The 13,675-nt window shown below is 43.4% G+C and overlaps 2 protein-coding genes across 3 annotated transcripts in view; one reads left to right on the top strand and one right to left on the bottom strand.

Annotated features, from left to right (window-relative positions):
- Window positions 1-13,675, bottom strand: part of CNTNAP2 (contactin associated protein 2) — a 1,058,844-nt gene that overhangs the window by 383,680 nt on the left and 661,489 nt on the right. The window lies entirely within an intron of this gene.
- On the top strand, window positions 743-7,313 carry CFAP141 (cilia and flagella associated protein 141). Its single transcript, XM_083706438.1, has 4 exons — window positions 743-903; window positions 4,105-4,145; window positions 5,466-5,595; window positions 7,084-7,313. The coding sequence occupies exons 1-4, from the start codon at window positions 829-831 to the stop codon at window positions 7,183-7,185; spliced, it is 348 nt and encodes a 115-aa protein (XP_083562564.1). The 5' UTR covers window positions 743-828; the 3' UTR covers window positions 7,186-7,313.

Here is a 13,675-nt window from a genome sequence, read left to right as displayed (position 1 = left end):
AAGTGCTTGGTAATTGTTCGTTTACATCTCAAACACTCTTTGGGCTGAAGGTACTTCCTGTGGTTTGAGACTGCTCCTACTTGCCATTTTTATGTAATTTCTCATTTGAAAATTGCTTTCTAATTTTATTTCATTTGTTCTCTCAGTAAGTTGGATGGATACTTTACCATGCTTAGAGTAGGCCTATTGAAATCAATGGCACAAATTAGGGAGGACTGTAACTGCTATTCTAGTTTTATGTGGATTTCCATATGATGAAAGCAGGGCAAGCAATTTGTTGGGGGGGGCACACAGTTGCCCACCCTTTCCCCCCACCCTCCCCACATCATCCATTGCAAGGTCCTTTAATGCCACGTGAAACTCAGCAAAGAAGGACAGAGGAGGAGGGGTAACTTTATGGGAGCGACAGGGGTGGCAGCTGGGAAAATGCAGGGAAGAAAAGAATGATCAAAGTCCCCCTTCCCCTTTTTTAAAGACTACATTTCTGGTGTTTTTCTCTCCAGGGAGAGTTTATTTGCGTTGGAGTATGTGAACGTGCACTTGGAGAATAGTTGAGAGAGAGGAGAAACAAAGGGACTCCCTCTCCCCCAAAGGAACTGCGGAATAGCTCAGATCTGGGCACACGAAGGCGAGAGGCAGGGCCTGCTTCTCCCTTTCCTCTCCTAGGCAACTGGCAGCTGCCATTCGGGACCTTTGTGTTGGCCTGACAGTTCTGGAAGCATGGTCTGCTCCCATGGCAACCAGGGATACAAACAGCATCAGGCTAGCAGGTAGAGAGCGTGCGCCTAGAGGGGTGCTCCCCACTTGCCTCCCTGCTCCCACCGCAGCATGGCGTCCGCCAAGGAGAAGACCGGCACAGACAGCAATGTCATCACACGCGAGCAGCTGCTGAAAGAGGAAGAGGTAGGAGCTTGGGCCCTGGCCAGAAACACAAGGCGAGGCAGCCTAGGTGGCTTCTAGAATATGCACAGGAGAGCACTCCTCTACTTTCAGGCTGATATTGCAAATACGGAGGAGCCCAGAACATTGCTGCCAGTTAATGTTGTGGCAGTGAAATCTGTTCCACAGATTAATAAGTTCCATCTAAGTCCAAGGCTGAATGCTTCATGGGAAAACTGTAAAAACTTTCCTCTTTGGCCTTTCAATTCAGCTGTCAGGATTAAGCAGATTTTAATATAATTGTATATTTTGTCTCTATTGCAGATATTTTTAAAATAGTTATTAACTGCCCCGAGTTATTGGGAAATGCCAGGTTAGAAACTGAGCTAAGTTTGATGGTTCATGGATATTAGATGTATCTAAAACGTGACTGGAATTTTTAAAATTACAAATAAAATGCCCCCCTTTTAACAAACAATATTGAAACAACTTCATTCGAAATCCCCACAAATATGTGCAATCCTATGCATGTCAGCTCAAAAGTAACTTGTCCCAGTGAATTAAATGAAATTTACACCCATGCCAGTGTGTATTGAAATGTAACCAGTGGCGTAGCGTGGGGGTGCAGGGGGGGCCGGCTGCACCGGGCGCAACATCTGGGGGTTAGGGTTAGGGGGCGCAAATCCACGGGTTAGGGGGCGCAAATTACTTGCCTTGCCCCGGATGCTGACAACCCATGCTACGCCACTGAATGTAGCCTTTTACTCTCAAAATGGATCCTGGATTTCGCTTCATCTAGAATTCAATAGCAACTCTGGGATGTCTGAAAGTTTATCCTGAGAACCTTCCTTCAATATTCTTCAAAATCGTTATAGAATATTTGCCTGATCAGAACCTGATTTTCCTCACATTTGCCTTTGCCAACTTTTTTGTCAGCTGTGGGAGGCTACAGACCATGTGTGGCCTACACTTTATTTTCTTACATTTATATTTCACCTTCCCCCCATCGTTGTTCCCAAGCTGGCATAAATGTCTTTGCAGGATCTCTCCAATCCAGACACCGATAAGAGCTGTTTATCTGTTTAGCACCAACATGACGATGGTCTCCTGTCAACATCTAATGATGTGATAAGAGTAGCTAGTTAGCCAGTTGACTGACCCTGTGGAGAGACATATTGGACTACATTCCAATAGTGAATACAGGATAGTGAAGATCTAGGAAAATATTTCTCATCACACGAGGAGATTCTCCAGAGCACTGGCTCCCCCTGTGGTTGCATATCTCCTGCATTACGTTTGCAAATGCCGACAAAGAGCCAGCTGCCAGCATCCCTGGGGTGGCATGAGAAAGGGCTTCTGTTTCTCCCATTAGGAACAGGGTACAAACTCGAATTTTTGCCAGGGGGCTGGCTGGGCTCTCAGCCCCAGGCGAAGTCTCTAGAGGGGAGCCACTGAAGCTCCCAGCTTGCAGGGGTCTTCATCCGACCGCAGCCGGCTCCGGAGTCTAAAAGGGTCCTTGGGTGTCGTAGTCCTGTGTTGCTCAGCCTCAGCAGAGCTCAGTGGCAGGAGAGGCCAGCCAACCAGCCAAGTCTCAGGTGGGTCCTTGCCTGGAGGCAGAGTCCATATACAAGGTTCAGTCCAGTCCTAAGGGCAGGGGCATCTCAGTTCACGTAGTCAGACTATCCGGGGGTCAAGAAAGCCGAGAGTCCATGGTAACGAGAAGCAAGGAGCAGCAAGGTCTGGCCAGGTGAACATTGTTCGCAGCAACAGACTGAGGTTGGAAACCCTGCTTAAGAAAGCTGGAGCCAGCTGGCTCACATCAGGAGCAAGAAGGCTGATCAGAGGGGAGTCACTCTGCCTTTGGCTCCTTCAGGCTGCTGCTCAGCAGGTGAAGCTGACTCCTGGCCCATGACATTCGGCACCAGAGTGTCTTTGGTAGTGTGGATCTTGAGCTGCTGAGCATCGGAGGGATGCTAATTTGCAAAGGGAAGCAGGAAAACCTGGAAACGATCCTCCTTCCCCTTTCCTTCTGTCTGTTTCTGGATCTGTGTGCAAAAGAGAAATCCTGGAGAAGTTGATCTCCAAGCAAAGTTGAAAAAGTTTTGTTGCTTTCTTCTTTTGTTTCCCTTAATGTCTCAGAGATCAATTAAAAGTGGTGAAGAGATCAGAACACCACCTCCTATCCTTTTTGGGGGAACAGAAGCTTTTCTGCAGCCCATTGTGTAAACAATTTAAATGTCAAGTTCACAAGATAAGCACTTTGGAGTATTGCTTGCTTATGTGTGTGTTCTCTCTCTCTCTCTCTCTCTCTCTCTCTGTGTGTGTGTGTGTGTGCGTGCGCGTGTTATGTACTGAGTTGAATAGGATCCAAAATGCAGCAGTCTGATTCGTCCTAGAACAATAGGATTCAAAATGCAGCAGTCTGATTCGTCCTAGAACAATGCAGCAGTCTGATTGGTCCACAGGAGCTACCCAATCATGCTCCAGGTGGAAGTAAATCCACATCCTGATTCTTTGGAGAATCCCGGAGAATCCCGGAATTAGCCAATCACGTGCAGCCCATTGTGTAAATAATGTATATAAAGCAGACATTCTGGAGGAACTTTCATTCCTCCTCACCACTATGAGCTGAATAAAGAGCATGAAATCTACTCTCAACTCTGAGTATATTTCAGTGTGTTTGGCTCTAGAGGACAACATGCATGTTTACAGCATGTGAATACATAAAGAGGACACTGCTTCACACAATCAGCTACAAAAACGGAGTCCTCTTTATACTGGAAATAAAATACCTGCAATGAAAGAAATGTGATGCTGACATACAAAGCATTTTGTATTCATCCCTTCTTGTAATTTGGAAGGAAAATGTAGCTAATCCACTTTAAATTCTTTAATTGGAATGGTTCAGCAGCCAGCATTTTTTAAACAAACTTGTGGAGTTTTTTATTTCATTTTATTCTTTAGAGCCAGAAACTGGAAGCCTTACTACTCAGAAGTAAGTCCCACTGTCTTTGTGCCCTTTATGAACAAATGTGTTGACTTGTGTATGTGTGTGTGTACGCAAATGCATCTCTCTCTCTCTCTCTCTCTCTCTCTCTCTCTCTCTCTGTGTGTGTGTGTGTGTGTGTGAGAGAGAGAGAGAGAGAGAGAGAGAGAGAGTAGGTCTTTGCCCTGAGTTTCAGCCCTGCTTTTGCTTTGCACTAACTATCTTTCATTGCATTTCAGATGTTAGCAAAAGCTCAAGCATATGCTAAATTGCTCCGAAGGTAAATGGATTTTGAAATCCTGTTTTCTAACTGTGGACTTTAGTGGCTAAAAGCCTTTTTTTTCAGTAAAGAAACAATGACACAGGCTGCCTCCCGGGTGGCAAAGCTTTTGACACCCAGCTGAAAATGCAGCTAGGCAAAAACTCACAAATTGATGATAAACACCAAAACCTTCCAGACCCAACGGCCTGATTAAAGCCAGTCTCTGTGCTGGGTCTGAAAGCCACATCAGATGTTGTCTGTGGCCAGCAGATAAGAGCCATTCCTTTGCTCTGGATGGCATAACCAGCATCTGTGTGATTCCTATGGATGCTCACTACATTGCATTTAGCTATGAACTAAAGGACACCCCCCACATAATTATGTGTTTATGTGAAACATTTCTATACCACCCTTCATAATACAGAAGCTCACAATAATACCAATACATTTCTCCAAAAAACAACAGGTTAAAATTCAACAAAACATAAACATCACGTTGAAGCCAAACCATTCTATTAAAATCTTTGTTCATTTCGTGCTCCACTTTCTGCATTTTGTCATATGGTTCATTCCTACAGTGGTTCCTGGTTTGAGGATTGCAGGAATAGGGCTCACACATTTACACATGTTTATTTGCACATATGCTGGAGGGATGTATGTGGGGTTAGTCCCACCCCCTTTAAAAACCTCTGGCTGCATTAACACACAACACTAAGCCATGCACAAGGAGGCTGCACAAAGCCACAGGCTTGCAAACTTCTCCCTCTCACACCCCACCCTCCCTTTCAGCCAAGAGGAAGACTTCACCAAAGGTTCGTTTTTCATGATTCTTGCCATGTTGTTACAGTAGAACCAGGAATCATAGTTTCAAAGAAAAAAATCTGGTCAGCTCCAAAACATGCTTGCATGTTTCACTAACCATAGTTTGTTTTATATCACAAACCATGATCTGCCCTTAGGGACAAGTCAGGAGTTAGGTGAAGAGGCCTTGCCTGCCCGTTTTTGGAAAGGAAGCAGCAGGGCTCCAGGATCTGGCCAGAGCATCACCCCTCCTTCCCTAAGATGGGCAAATGCTTCTCGGGCTGTGGGAGGAAGGCAGGATGCTCTGACGGGGTCCAAGAATCCTCTCACCTCCTCCCCCCTCCCCCAAGGGTGGTGGTACGTACTGTTGCATACTGCCAGAAAAAAAGCCCTGCTTAAAATGCAGTACTGCATTTAATGTAACATGTAGCCTGGCCCTCAAAAAGAAGTTTGGAAATGTCTTCATTCCGCAATGAATACAACAGCAATGACTGGTTTGTGCTGCTCACACAACTTGTCCTGCCTCTGCTTCTGCAGCTGGGAGCGCGGCAAGGCGATGGCCCTGGAGCTGGCAAAACAAGAAGACAGGTGTCTGGAAAGGGCCAGAAAGAGGGAGCAGGCAGAAGTGAAAGAGGAGCTGTACCATGCTAATAAACAACTGAAGATGGTAAAGTTTGAAGTCAACTCCTCCCCTTTCAGTTTTTAGGCAGGTGCAGCAAGGAGGAAATCCTCTCAGTCCAAACAAGAGGACCACTTGTTTTCTGAGGCTTGATTCCTACTTTTCATGGGGAGAAAACAACCTTCAGACATGTACAATTGCATTTGAGAAATAATGTCAGCAATATAGTGAAGGCCTTGCTCATACCATAAGGGCATCAGGTGAAAGCTTGGAAGAGAGGAATGGTTTGCATTTCACTGGTAACTTGCTTTCAGAACACGGACATGATGTAGTAATTAAATCACTAGTCCCCGCACAATCCAAGTTACAAGGCAAAATGTGCAGGTGCTATCCTGCTCATTAGTTTTGTGAACACTCCTTTCAGTGTTTGTTTCTTCGTAACAATGCCTCACTTGCATGCTAGATCCGACCTTATACTGTACACAACACTATTGTCTCATATAAAATGGAACTGATTTGTAGAAAATACTTTATGACCTGAAAAAAGAGACAATGCCCTTACTTTTGTAAACTAAGATATTTTTAAATAAAAATTATTTATTAAAACCCCCCACAAATAAATAAAGGTGACTGAGAGGCATTCAGAGGGGAAGGAAGTTCTCCCTCCTCTGAAGGGAAATGGAATATTAGAAAGTGAGGTAAAAGGTCAATATTTATTATTATCTCAATGAATGAATAAATAAACTGGGAATGGAAAGGAAGGAGTTAAGGGAAGAAAGTTGTTGCAAGAGGAAGAATGAATATACTAAAAGGGCCGTGGAAGTCTCGTCTACACCAGGTCACCCAGATTGTACCTGATGCAAATGGAGCCAATCTCAGCTCCTTGGATGGAGCTCATAATTGGTATCCATAGTAAAGGTAGAGGTACCCCTGACCATTAAGTCCAGTCGCGGACGACTCTGGGGTTGTGGCGCTCATCTCGCTTTATTGGCCGAGGGATCCAGCGTACAGTCATGTGGCCAGCATGACTAAGCCGCTTCTGGCAAACCAGACCAGCGCATGAAAACGCCATTTACCTTCCCGCCGGAGCGGTACCTGTTTATCTACTTGCACTTTGACGTGCTTTCAAACTGCTAGGTGGGCAGGAGCAGGGACCCAGTGGCGTAGCGTGGGTTGTCAGCACCCAGGGCAAGGCAAGTAATTTGTGCCCCCTAACCCGTGGATTTTAGCACTCGAGTCTCTTCCACTAGATTAGCGCGTCTCCCCCCCCCAGATGTTGCGACCGGTGCGGCCGGCCCCCCCTGCACCCCCCACGCTACGCCACTGCAGGGACCGAGCAACAGGAGCTCACCCCGTTGCAGGGATTCGAACCGCCGACCTTCTGCTCGGCAAGTCCTAGGCTCTGTGGTTTAACCCACAGCGCCACCCGCGCCCCAGCATCCATAGTAGCAAGCAGTAATACTGAGCGCAGCCCTTGTTGAAATAGAAAAGAAACAGCAAAGGAGTTGTTGTTAATAGTTTTTCCATGTCCTGCAGGTTCGGCGAGCAGCTTTACGTCATCGCCTAAGTTTTGAGCATCTGCAGTACCAACTGGAATTGAACCACTTGGGCAAGTCATTCTTCACAGAGCGGCTGTGAGCACTTATCTCAGACAATCCAGACCATTATATGCTGATGCTTTTTCATATTGTAGAGAGATTCTTCTTTCAATGTTTAAGAATCAAATGCAAGCAGTGAAAGGAAAGATTAAACAGTTTTTGTTTGAATTGTTCAGTATACACTGGAAGTTGCACATTTTGTTTCTGATAGAGGGCAACTCAACTATACATCAGAGTGGACTCTGGTCTAAGCACAAAGAATGCAATGTGTGAATTTGCTTGCCCGTTCTGAGTGTCTGAAAATGAGCAGCACTTTTAGGTTCACTTATAAATCCTCACCACAACTTCTAATTGACAATAAAGAATAGAATCTATGTTACAGTCTAAGTTTTCCCCCTTTGTCTGACACAGGAAAAGGAAAAGGCAAGATGCAAAATAATTTCACCATTTGCAGCAATTTATTAAAAAACAAACACTAATTGTTGTTTCATTGAAAATTGGTAATGATTAATTGCAGGATGTTTTTAAACCATCCAGAAAATGCAAATTCTATGTATTGTGATTATTGCAGGTATTATGGTGCCAATAAATTAGAATTAGCGCTTTGCAGGCAGTCTTGAAGGGTCAGATTCTGTTCCTCAGACCAGTTACCAGACTGTATGGGAAACTATTAGAAACAGCATAGCATGTTTTATGCTGTTCTATATGGTGTGGTTGTAAAGCTCAGATAAGACTACTTTTCACCCTGCAGCAAGGTGAATTCTTTATACCTTGGCATTTTCTATTTCAACCTTAAATGTACAGTGGTACCTTGGGTTACAGATGCTTCAGTTTACAGACTCCGTTAACCCAGAAATAGTACCTCAGGTTAAGAACTTTGCTTCAGAATGAGAACAGAAATTGCACGGCGCCAGCAGGAGGCCCCATTAGCTAAAGTGGTGCTTCAGGTTAAGGACAGTTTCAGGTTAAGAACAGACCTCCAGAACGAATTAAGTTCTTAACCCTAATTTACATGGCTTCACTCCATTTCTGGGCAGGGTCAATACTTGTAAAGATGCCCCACCTTTCCTCCAAGGAACTTGGTAGCTCCTTTTTATCTTCACAACAACCCTGTGAAGCAGGTTAGGCTGAGAGATAGTGACTGGCCCAAGATCACCCAGTTGGCCTCATGGCTGAGTGGGGACTTTGAACTAACACTCTACTAACACTCTAACCACAAGAGGGACCTGTGGTCTAAAGCTATACCAGGCCAACCCATAATTGTCTAGCCGGCCTGCATAACCTGGCCATGACAAAGTTTGCCAGCCTTGTGTATGTGCTCCTGGCTCTGTTCCTTCAACCCCTTCCATTTAATGTTTTCCACACAGAGAAAGAGGACAGATTATCCACACACACACACACACACACACACACACACGATCTGACCTGTTTATCAGAGTTCTTCGCCTGGGTGGAAAAAGCAAATAAGAATGAAAATTATTTAATTGGCTCCAATAATTGCTTGCAATTCCTTTGCCATTTTCAGCAGATGTAATAGAAGATAACACAGCAGAAAGCCAGATAATGATTAAATTGCAGCGTATGTTTACAGTCTGCATTCTGCGTAATAGATTCTACGGAAGGCTTTCTCTTTCATAACAAAGGATCCAAGATAATGCTTGTCATATTTTCAAAATAGCAGGGCCTCACTCCACAGCCTCACGTCCCCCATATGGGACTATAAAAGGCAATTTTGCTCATAAGAGCTCTGAAAGTGGAGCATGAACTAGCACAAGTCAGAGGTGCCATAGGCAGGAAAACATTATTGTCCACTGCGGACAGTGATTACTTTTGCCCAACAGCTGAGCTTCTCTGCTGTGTGTCTGCATAGCAAATCTAAACTTCAGGAAAGGTCATCCATCCAAACCAGCCTTGTGGGCCAGCCAGAACCCGTGGCCAACATCATACACGTAGATTTCAGACAGAGATGACAAGGAGTTTTGGAAACGAAGGGGACAAACATCTCTGAGCCATTATGAGCTGAACCATTTCACGGCAATTCATAATGGCTCCCCAACATTCTGCTCATCTACCCGTTTCGCCTTCCTTTCCCAGACTTACAAATAGTTATGAGCCAGGGGCTGACAAATGGAGTTGGTGGATATAAGAGGGAGACCCAAGTAAAATGTTACAGATAGGTAGCCGTGTTGGTCTGCCATAGTCAAAACAAATTTTTTTTTCCTTCCAGTAGCACCTTAAAGACCAACTAAGTTAGTTCTTGGTATGAGCTTTTCGTGTGCATGTATCTGAAGAAGTGTGCATGCACACGAAAGCTCATACCAAGAACTAACCTAGTTGGTCTTTAAAGTGCTACTGGAAGGAAAAAAAATTTTGTTTTGTCCAAGTAAAATGGTCAGGCATGCTGACCACCAGTAACGTGTGGCTTTCACCCAAGAAACCCCATTTAGGGTGAGGAAGTGACAAGAGAATAAGGTGAGAAAATCACAAGAGAATACATAAAATTTGGCTTCTGGAAGCTGAAAAAGGCACCCCCACTGCTCCACAATCCCAAGGCTGCTTCCCCCAGCTGCTGTTTACAGCACCAAATATGTGCATGTTAATTGAATTCACACAATTTCAAAGAGTGCTTAGGCACTCTGAATATCTGCAGGCATCAAGAAATACTTAGAACATTTTGAATGATATGGGAGCGCTATGCCCAGATAATTATAGCATTTCAACCTTTTTTTCTTCTTTGAAGCCTGCCTGGAGAAGCAGGAGTCAAGAAAGGTTAGCATCCATAGGAATTGTGCAGGGCAATTGTTGTCAAAACACCACCCACATTTTAAAAACCACTCATCCCTCTTTACTTCCTCATCAAAACCATTCAGGACACAAATACTGTGCAGTCTATCAAAGGGAGGGGGGGATATTATGTTGTCTCCAATTCCTAAATGCCAGATAACGTTTCAAGTATCTGAACAAGCAGCAGTTCTTAAAAGTGTAAATGCCTTGTCTGCTTCCCTGATTTGTTCACAGAATTCGTTGGCTTTACTGGGAAATCAAAAGGAGTTTTCACTTCACTTTGAATTTTGCTTGATGTGTTTCCCACTGTTGCTTTATTTAAATATAACCAATTGAACAGCTATTTTAGGAAAGGAAGCCTTATTTGCATTATATGGCAAATTATTTTAGCCTTTGGAACTGCTGTGATCATTGATGTTCTAGCTCTTAAAATTTCATCTGGCTTCCACATTTGTTAAAAAGTACACACAGAATGACAGTTAAACTGATGGGTGAGGGCCAGGTAAAGCAATTCAGGGGAGGAATCTCTATTTTTAAAGGACTCTACAGTCTGCTTTGGAAGTGCGTGCTCCATACCCTCCAAAATAGGGACATTTCTCACTCCCTACCCTGACTTTCCTTGACCCCGATGTCATTCAAAATATACAAACAAGCCACTTCAAAATGATGTATATATCATACAACACATCTCACAAAATATACAAGTAACTACAAGTTGCTATATGTATCTGAGTCAAACAGAGAATCAAACAAATCAATGAATAGCGAGGAACGCCAAGCCATCTCTCAAAGGAAGACGTCTCTCCGAAGTCTCAAAAGGACAGTATATCCGGAATAGTTCAACTGTTTCGGAATAAAGTCTTCATTGGCTGGAAATGGAATATAAGGCACTGCAAGCAATGAATGACAACAAAACTGAGCAAGCTGCATATAAGTTATACAGTAGAACAATATATATATAAAGAGGTACATACCGAATAATTATCAATGAAATATTCATACTAGTGGATCAGGGCTCACTGGATAGTGTCGCTGCTGATGCTTACAACACAAATGCATAGGACATATAAAGTTGACCACAGGCGTCTCAAATAACAATTATTGAAGACAATGTAAAGAAACTTAAAGGAACAGTACGTCAATGCTACCCATAAAGTGACGGACTTAAAATAGAACAGATTTGGATCACACATCAGTATTTGGATACAGATTTATTATTTACAGTACTATGGGTGAACCAGAAGAAGCGTGGGGTTGGGCAAGATTTTGAATGGTTATTGCGTCAACAAGAAACCCATTTAATTTATTTGTTTAAATCCACATATCTGGAGGGATTGAATTCAGAATTTGACTTCAATGGTTTTATTTAAAATCTGTTTTATGTAAAATCCATTGTATTCTAATACTATTTCAAAACCATCCAAATCTGTTCTATTTTAAGTCTGTTGCTTTAAGTGTCATCTTTGCATTGTGATGCCAGAATTGCTGTAATGTTCCCTTAAGTTTGGCTCTGGCTTCTGAAGCCAGCGGCAGGGCACCAGCTTGGCGGCTTCCCTCCACCGCCTGGATGAGCCAGACCTGCTGAGCACCAGTCCAGGAGAAGTAGAATGGGGCAAAGGACAACCCCGTTTCCCCGGCTCAGATCAGCTCCATGCTCTGAGGAATTCAGTGTCCTGCATTGACACAAATTTGTTTGGCCCAGCGGTGCGTGATGTCACTAGATTGTCTTTGCTCAGATCAGCGGGCGCAATCCAATGGCAGACATGCACGCCATCTAGATGTGATTATCTCAGTGCCTTCAGAAGCGATGGGCTCTCTTTGCTGGAGAGATTTCAGCTGAGGCTGGACAAGCACCTCTCAGGGATGCCTTGAGCACTGAGGTGAACCAGATAATTTCCAATGCCCCTTCCAGTTAGGAAAGTAGCACAACACAATACAACAAAATTAAGTGCTGGGTAGACAGAACCTATGAAAGAGCACAGAATGCCTGTGTGTCAGAGTTTCCAGATTTACCACATTATAGATTAAATGTGGCCGACGGAGACTTGAGATAGGCTTTTAAGTACTGTAATAATTTCTAAAAGTAATTCAATAATGTATGTATAAGGGGCAGTGTGAGCTGAATGGCTAATGTGCGTAAGAACCAGCCATTCTGCACATTCCCCACATAACCTGTCCATGAAGAGGGAACTGCTCTTTTTCTGGCTGACATACATCCTCTCGAAGAGGCCTTGAGGAATGTGCGTCTCTCAACAGGATTTTGTACATTCTCTGGGCAGTGTGCATAATCTCAGACAGGCTTTGGGGAATGTATATATCTCAGTTGCACTTCATAAATTCTTAGCCAATATGCATACTATCCAACTGACTCCATAGGACTGAAGCCCATGGATTGCAGGACTGAAACACATGATTGCAGCTACTCTCTGAAGGGCCAAACTGCATCTCAAAATCTGCATTAAGCCCACAGCTTCTGCCAGAATGCAAAGCATACTTTAGCTTTGATTAAAACCTTTCTTTATAATGAGCTTAGCTCAGCCAAATGGCTAGGTAAATTCCTTATTAAATTTAAGCAACAATTAAGCATATCTGCCATACTTTCTATTCTATAATTATATGAAACGCAAGTGCATATTTCTTTCCTTTTCATTGTTTTATTTTCCTTGAATAAGCATGCTATTGGGATGGGCTGCAGGCTAGGTTCTTTGTTTTAATTGTACCTTGTTACACTTGAATACAATCATTTTTATTGCTTGCTGCAGATGTTTCTCAAATTAGCACAGGGAATTGAACCCACTATCTTTTGCAGAAGGAAATTGTTCACTTCTGCTTATTAACCCAAATTAGTCTTGAATGTCACTATATGGTAATACTCAGTCTGATAGTCTCATGCATATATATATAAGTTGTCCTTTCTTTGGGGTAGCTTCTCTGCTTAATTCACCCAGGAAGATTCTCCTCATGTGCGGATGATATTGCTAATTCCCTCTCCCCACACCTTCCAAATTGTGACTCCGCTGGACGTCAGTCTCAGCTGTTTGGGTTTACTTTTAAGTTGATTCTTCCTCCTACTCCTTTCAACTCCTAGGTTAAATATCTATGAAGAAAAGAGTCAAACAGATCTAAATGAACAGGGGAGAAAAAATGTCCAACATTTCTGGCTTCCATGTATGCTTGCCTTAGCATCCCCTCCAGCTTTCTCATACCCTCCAACATTTCTCAGATGAAAAAGGTACATTTTAATCTGAGGAATGTTGGAGGTTATGTGTATCCAGTGTCAACTCTACATGGAGTAATTCCATTAAAATTAATGGACATGACAAATTTATGCCCAATGGAACTACTGTGAGTATAATTAGTTGGACACAATCACTTGTCTTTAAGGAATCACAATATTATTTGTTCTCTTTTCCTCCAGACTAGTTATGTTGCTCTGAGATTTCCCCCTACAATAATTAGATGATGGTTCTGAAACAGAGAAATGTAGGCTGCTGCCAGACTTTCCATTTTGCTGGTGGGATTCAATCACATACTGACAAATTCAAGTTGCACAGTTAAAGTTTGGATAACAAACAAAAAGTTAGGGGCATCCCTTCTATTCTTTCATCCATCATTTATGAAGATGTTGTAGAACACATGGTACACAGCATTCCCCTGCACCACTGAGCTTGTAACACTGTCAGTGAAGCTCAGATGCTGACAGGAGGAGAAGCAGCCACAGGGAGAGGACAGTTAACAGCAGAAAG

The sequence above is a fragment of the Podarcis gaigeae genome (genome assembly GCF_964106915.1).
Source record: "Podarcis gaigeae genome assembly, chromosome: 12".
Taxonomy (NCBI): domain Eukaryota; kingdom Metazoa; phylum Chordata; class Lepidosauria; order Squamata; family Lacertidae; genus Podarcis; species Podarcis gaigeae.
The sequence above is the reverse complement of the archived record's forward strand: the minus strand, read 5'-3'. Positions and strand labels throughout refer to the sequence as shown.

Bases quoted from the DNA above. Each gene is read 5' to 3' on its own strand.
- CFAP141 (XM_083706438.1), top strand. From the start codon at position 829: ATGGCGTCCGCCAAGGAGAAGACCGGCACAGACAGCAATGTCATCACA. The intron at 904-4,104 runs GTAGGAGCTTGG...ATTGCATTTCAG, and splicing joins AGCTGCTGAAAGAGGAAGAG to ATGTTAGCAAAAGCTCAAGC. The intron at 4,146-5,465 runs GTAAATGGATTT...CTGCTTCTGCAG, and splicing joins TATGCTAAATTGCTCCGAAG to CTGGGAGCGCGGCAAGGCGA.